Genomic DNA, 7304 nt, shown 5'->3' with positions numbered 1-7304 from the left:
AAATAAACTCAAAATGGATTAAAGATCTAAATGTAAGACCAGAAACTATTAAACCCCTAGGGGAAAACATAGACAAAACACTCTCTGACATAAACCACAGCAGGATCCTCTATGACCCACCTCCCAGAATATTAGGAATAAAAGCAAAAATAAACAAATGGGACCTAATTAAAATTAAAAGCTTCTGCACAACAAAGGAAACCATAAGCAAGGTGAAAAGACAGCCTTCAGAATGGATAAAATAATAGCAAATGAAGCAATGGACAAAGAATGAATCTCAAAAATATATAAGTAATTCCTGCAGCTCAATTCCAGAAAAATAAAAGACCCAATCAAAAAGTGGGCCAAAGAACTAAATAGACATTTCTCCAAAGAAGACATACAGATGGCTAATAAACACATGAAAAGATGCTCAACATCACTCATTATCAGAGAAATGCAAATCAAAACCACAATGGGGTACCATTTCATGCCAGTCAGAATGGCTGCTATCAAAAAGCCTACAAGCAATAAATGCTGGAGAGGGTGTGGAGGAAAGGGAACCCTCTTGCACTGTTGCTGGGAATGCAAACTAGTACAGACACTATGGAGAACAATGTGGAGATTCCTTAAAAAACTGGAAATAGAACTGCCATATGAGCCAGCAATCTCCCTGCTGAGCATACACACTGAGGAAACCAGAACTGAAAGAGACATGTGTACTCCAATGTTCATTGCAGCACTGTTTTTAATAGCCAGGACATGGAAGTAACCTATATGTCCATCAGCAGATGAAAGGATAAGAAAGCCATGGTACATATACACAATGGAGTATTACTCAGCCATTAAAAAGAATTCATTTGAATCAGTTCTAATGAGGTGGATGAAACTGGAGCCTATTATACGGAGTAAAGTAAGCCAGAAAGAAAAACACCAATACAGTATACTGACACATATATATGGGATTTAGAAAGATGATAATGATAACCCTGTATGTGAGACAGCTAAACAGACACAGACGTATTGAACAGTCTTTTGGACTCTGTGGGAGAGGGCGTGGGTGGGATGATATGGGAGAATGACATTGAAACACATAAAATATCATATGTGAAAGGAATCGCCAGTCCAGTTTTGATGCATGATACAAGGTTCTCAGGGCTGGTGCACTGCAATGACCCAGAGGGATGGGAAAGGGAGGGAGGTGGGAGGGGGGTTCAGGATGGGGAATACATGTACACTCATGGTGGATTCAAGTCAGTGTATGGCAAAACCAATACAATATTGTAAAATAAAATTAAAAAAAAGAGTCTTCCCCAACACCATAGTTCAAAAGCATCAATTCTTCAGTGCTCAGCTTGCTTTATAGTCCAACTCTCACATCCATACATGGCTACTGGAAAAGCCATAGCCTTGACTAGATGGACCTTTGTTGGCAAAGTGATGTCTCTGCTTTTTAATATGTTTTCTGGGTAACTTTCCTTCTAAAGAGTAAGTGTCTTTTAATTTCATGGCTACAGTCACCATCTGCAGTGATTTTGAAGCCCCCAAAAATCTAGGCCACTGTTTCCACTGTTTCTCCATCTATTTGCCATGAAGTGATGCGACTGGATGCCATGATCTTAGTCTTAATGTCTTAGAATGTTGAACTTTAAGCCAATTTTTTCACTGTCCTCTTTCACTTTCATCAAGAGGCTCTTTAGTTCTTATTCAGTTTCTTCCATAAGGGTGGTGTCACCTGCATATCTGAGGTTATTGATGTTTCTCCTGGAAATCTTGATTTCAACTTGTGCTTCATTCATCTCATTGTTTCTCATGATGTACTCTGCATGTAAGTTAAATAAGCAAGGTGACAATATACAGCCTTGACTTAGCCCTTTTCCTATTTGGAACCATTCTGTTGTTCCATGTCTAGTTCTAATTGTTGCTTCCTGACCTGCATACATATTTCTCAAAAGGCAGATCAGGTGGTCTGGTATTCCCATCTTTTTCAGAATTTTCCACAGTTTATTGTGATTCACACAATCAAAGGCTTTGGCACAGTAAATAAAGCAGAAATAGATGTCTTTCTGGAACTCCCTTGCTTTTTCAATGATCCAACAGATGTTGGCAATTTGATATCTGGTTCCTCTGCCTTTTCTAAATCCAGTTTGAACATCTGGAAGTTCACAGTTCATGTATTGTTGAAGCCTATCTTGGAGAATTTTGAGCATTACTTAACTCGTGTGTGAGATGAGTGTAATTGTGCGGTAGTTTGAGCATTCTTTGGCATTGCCTTTCTTTGGGATTGGAATGAAAACTGACCTTTTCCAGTCCTGTGGCCACTGATGAGTTTTCCAAATTTGCTGGCATACTGAGTGTAGCACTTTCACAGCATCATCTTTTAGGATTTGAGATAGCTCAACTGGAATTCTATCACGTCCGCTAGCTTTGTTCATAGTGATGCTTCCTGAGGCCCACTTGACTTCACATTCCAGGATGTCTGGCTCTCTAAGTGAGTGATCATAGCATCGTGATTATCTGGGTCATGAAGATCATTTTTGTATAGTTCTTCTGTGTATTCTTGCCACCTCTTTAATACCTTCTGCTTCTATTAGGTCCATACAATTTCTGAGTTTGATTGAGACCACCTTTGCATGAAATGTTCCCTTGATATCTCTGATTTTCTTGAAGAGAGCTCTAATCTTTCCCATTCTGTTTTTTTCCTCTTCATCTTTGCACTGATCACCGAAGAAGGCTTTCTTATCTCTCCTTGCTTTTCTTTGAAACTCTGTATTCAAATGGGTATATCTTTCCTTTTCTCCTTTGCTTTTATTTCTCTTCTTTCACAGCTATTTGTAAGGCCTCCTCAGACAGCCATTTTGTTTTTTTGCAAAATTTTTTTTCACCCCCTTGGGGATGGTCTTGCTCCCTGTCTCCTGTACAATGTGACGAACCTCTGTCCACATGTCTTCAGGTACTCTTTCTATCAGATCTAGTGCCTTAAAACTATTTGAGACAGTAGCATTGAAATATGTATATTTTCAAGTGTGAAAGATTGCCAGTCCAGGTTGGATGCATGAGACAAGTGCTCAGGGCTGGTGCACTGGGAAAACCCAGAGAGATGGGATGGGCAGGAAGTGGGAGGGGGGTACAGGATGGGGAACACATGTAAATCCATGGCTGATTCACATCAATGTATGGCAAAAACCACTACAATATTGTAAAGTAATTAGCTTCCAACTTATAAAAAAACAAAAACAAAACTATTTCTCACTTCTACTGTATAATCGGTAGGGATTTTAAATAGGTCATACTTGAATGGTCTAGGTTTAGTACTTATTTAATGCTTTTAGTCAGTTTTGAGTTAATTTTTGAATGTTGTTTTGGTAACAGTTCCACATTACTCTTTTGCATGCCAAAATTCAGTCTTATCATGATTCATTGAAAATAATGTCCTTCTCTTACTGAATAGTCTTGGCAGCCTTGCTGAAATTCTTATGATCCTCAATAGGAGGAGTTATTCCATTATACCTTCCCTGTTCTGTTTAATCCATTTATTTGTCTCTTTGCATGTAAGCTACTTTAATTAGTTATATATATATATATATATATATATATATATATATATATTTTTTTGAAATAAGAAAGAATGAATTTTCCAATTTTTAAAAAATTGTTTTATTATTTTAAGATTAAATTCCATTGAGAGTCAACATTAATTTTAGAATATTATTATTTTGCAGAAAAAGTCATGGGAATTTTGATAAGGAATTCATTGACTCTGTAGATACTTCTGGATATTCTTATTACTATAAGAATATTATTACCCTAATCCATGAACGTGGAGTATAAAATACTTCTTTTTACTTTCTTTAATTTATTTCAGCAATATTTCATAGATTTCACTGTATAAGTGTCCATATTTTTGGGATTTTCCAAAGTATTTTTTTATGTTATGGTAAATGGAATTGTTTTCTAAATTTTCTTTTAAAATATTTATTGCTAGGGTAAAGAACACAACTAAATTTCATTGTTTATTTTGTATCTTACAGCTTTGCTGACCCTATTTCTTAGCTCTAATTGTGTGTGTGTGTGTTCTTTAGGAATGGTTATTATAATATAAAGTCATCAATAAACAGATGGTTTTATTTATTTTATTTCAACATGAATACCTTTCTATTCTTTAGCCTAATTGATCTAGCCAGAACCCTCAACACTGTGTTGAACAGAATTGGTGGAAGTGGGCATCTTTGATTTCTTTCTGTACTTAGGGGAAAAGGAAAGTTAGTTGCATAGTCGTGTCTGACTCTTCTTGGAATTCTCCAGGCAAGAGTACTGGAATGGATTGGCATTCCCTTCTCCTGGGGATCTTCCCAACCCAGGAATTGAACCTAGGTCTCCTACATTGCAGGCAGATTCTTTAGCAACTTAGCTATTAGGGAAGCCCATATTTAGGGGAAAAGCTTTTAATTTTTCACAATTAAGTATGAGATTAACTATGGATCTTTCCGTGTCAATCTTTTATATGCTGAGGATTTTCTTTTTCTAGTCCAAGTTTCTGAATTATTTCATCATTGAAGGATGTTAAATCTTGTCAAATCCCCTTTTTTTTTTCTGCATGAATTTTCATTATCATGTGGCTTTTTCTCCCTCTTGTTCAAGTAAGATGATACATTATGTATGTTTATTTTCATATGGTGAACATTTCTGGTATTTTATGATTAAATCCAATGAGGTGATAGTGTGTAATCCTTTTGACATACTGATGATTATTTTTGCTGTTATTTAGTTAAGAATGCTGTCTAAAAGCTTTTATTCATATCAATGTCCTTTCTTATAGAATCTTTTTCTGAATTTGGTTTCAGTGTAATTCTGACCTCATAGAATGAGATAGGGAGTGACACCTCTTCCTCTGGTTTTTGGGAAGGTATGGAAGATGACTGATATTAACTTTACTATATATGATTGCTAAAATTAACCAGTGACATATTCTGGTTTACAGATTTTCTTCATTGGGAAATCTTAATTACTAATTTAAGTTCCTTACTAATTATAGGTCTAGTCAAATTTTCTACCCACTATTTGGTCTTTGTAGAGTGTGTGTTTTGGAAAATTGTACAATATTTTTTTGTAATGAGATCTTTTAAAAGGCTAGTCTCTTAGTACCTTTCAAATATAAAATATGGCATTTTTAACTGTAATCACCATGTTGTTCATTAAATCCCCAGTACTTATTTATCTCATAATTTTAAGTTTCCATATTTTACATACTTTCACCCTTTTGACTTATGAATTTTTATAAACTTCTTGTAACTTACTATAAAGTTTGAAATATTTTCTAGTTTTATATAATATGGATTTCTCTCTCACATACATTATATATGTGTATATATATATGTATATCCATAAATAATATGATTGTATCATAAAAAGTAATTTTTACAAATTTGTATAATTTTAATGGGAGAATAAAATTAGACTTTAGTCATCATTGACTTTCTATAATTGGTGCTTTGGTGGTTATAATTGGCAACATAGAGAGACAGATACAGTTTTAGATATATGTATTTATAAAACAAATATCTGTGACATATATATGTCATATATAAATGTAAATATGTATATATAAAACAAATATCTGTGACATGTATAACTTTACTATTATCAAAGTTTCAGAAATATCCATCTTTGCACACCTGAAGAGATAAAAGCTTTCTAGAGATTTGAATAACAGATATCCTCTAAATATTTAGTATGGAAATAGACAACCACATATACTTCAAACATTTTCCCTACAACATTTTATGGAGAAAATTACTTCTGAGAATATTTTTCATTGCCTCTAAAACATCTTTATTTCTAATGCTGTAGATAATTGGGTTAAAAGTAGGTGTGAGGATGGTATAGAAAATTGCCAGGGATTTATCCTGGCCTGGAGTGTGGTACTTTTTAGGTCTCATGTATGTGAAAATAAAAGGCCCATAGTACATTATGACCACAATCATGTGGAAGAAACAGGTAGAAAATGACTTTTTCCTTGCCTCTTTTGATTTCATTTGGAGGACGGTAAGGAGAATTTGGACATAAGATGCAAAGATTAGAGAGAAAGGGACAAGCAGGAAAATGATGCCACTTACATAAATTCCTCGTTCATAGTGTGTTGTGTCCACACAGGACAACACCAACATGGCGGGGACTTCACAGAAAAAGTGGTCAATGGCTCTTGAGCCACAAAAGGGAAAGTGAAGTGTGTAAGCTGTGTGAACTATGGAGTTGATTATCCCAATAAACCAGGCCCCTCCAGCCATGAGAACGCTGACACAGTCATTCATAAGCATGGGGTAGCGCAGTGGGTGACAGATGGCTACATAGCGATCATAGGACATTGCTGCCAGGAGAAGGCACTCACCACCCAAGAGGGTAAGGGATAGAAATATCTGGAAGCCACAGGCTGCAAATGAAATAGTTTTGCTGCCTGACAGAAAGTCAGTGATCATTTTGGGAACAATGTTGCTAGTATGCAAGATATCCATAAAAGAGAGATGACTGAGCAGGAAATACATTGGAGTATGGAGTCTTGATTCCCTGTGGATAAGGGTAATCATCATCGTATTTTCTGTTATAGTTATAATAAAAAAGATGACTATAAAGGAGAGGAAAATCAGACTTGTTTGGGAAGAAGAGAAGAGTCCCAAAAGAATGAAGTCACTGCTGGAAGTGTGATTCTCATATCCCATCATGAAATCCTTGCTTTACCTAAAATAAATAAGTAAACAAGCAAATATAAATAAATAAGAGATAGAGTGAAAAGAACGAAAAATTAGCATAAATCTCAACCTCCTTTACATTTAATTGTATAATAAAATAAGCATATTCCTTTTTGTTATATTTTCCAAGTAAAGCCAATGGACTCTCAGATAATTTTTTAATTGGGCATGTTTTACATGATGCACATTTATTTGCTGAACAAGTTAATTATTTTATTCATTATGAAATAAAAATAATTTGTATATACTTTATTTATATAAGAATAAACTTAATTATATATTTAATTCCCTGAAATGCTAACACTGTTTTCCTGTCATTTTAAGACTTTCAAAGGGTTAGCATATGAATGGCATTTGCAGATGTATGCATGTATACATGATTCTTGCTGTTTCTACTGGTTTGACCTACAGCTCAGTAAAATTTGGTGTAAACATAGATCCAAATTGAAGACAATTGGTGTTTCTTGAGAACAGGCTGATTATAATTTAGTCTCTAAAATCAGTGAATATTACTGCAACTCATGTGCAATATATCAATATCCAAAGTTGTTGACTTTTTCCCACTGCATAGAATAATTT

The 7304-nt window shown here is 34.8% G+C and overlaps 1 protein-coding gene across 1 annotated transcript; it reads right to left on the bottom strand.

The window, feature by feature from the left end:
* Positions 1–5750: 5750 nt before the first annotated feature.
* Positions 5751–6698, bottom strand: LOC110148829 (olfactory receptor 2AJ1-like). Its single transcript, XM_020911036.2, has one exon. It carries the CDS (start codon positions 6696–6698, stop codon positions 5751–5753), a length of 948 nt encoding a protein of 315 aa, XP_020766695.2.
* Positions 6699–7304: the final 606 nt, after the last annotated feature.

This window comes from Odocoileus virginianus, chromosome 3, assembly GCF_023699985.2.
Source record: "Odocoileus virginianus isolate 20LAN1187 ecotype Illinois chromosome 3, Ovbor_1.2, whole genome shotgun sequence".
In the NCBI taxonomy this organism is placed as follows: domain Eukaryota; kingdom Metazoa; phylum Chordata; class Mammalia; order Artiodactyla; family Cervidae; genus Odocoileus; species Odocoileus virginianus.
The sequence above is the reverse complement of the archived record's forward strand: the minus strand, read 5'-3'. Positions and strand labels throughout refer to the sequence as shown.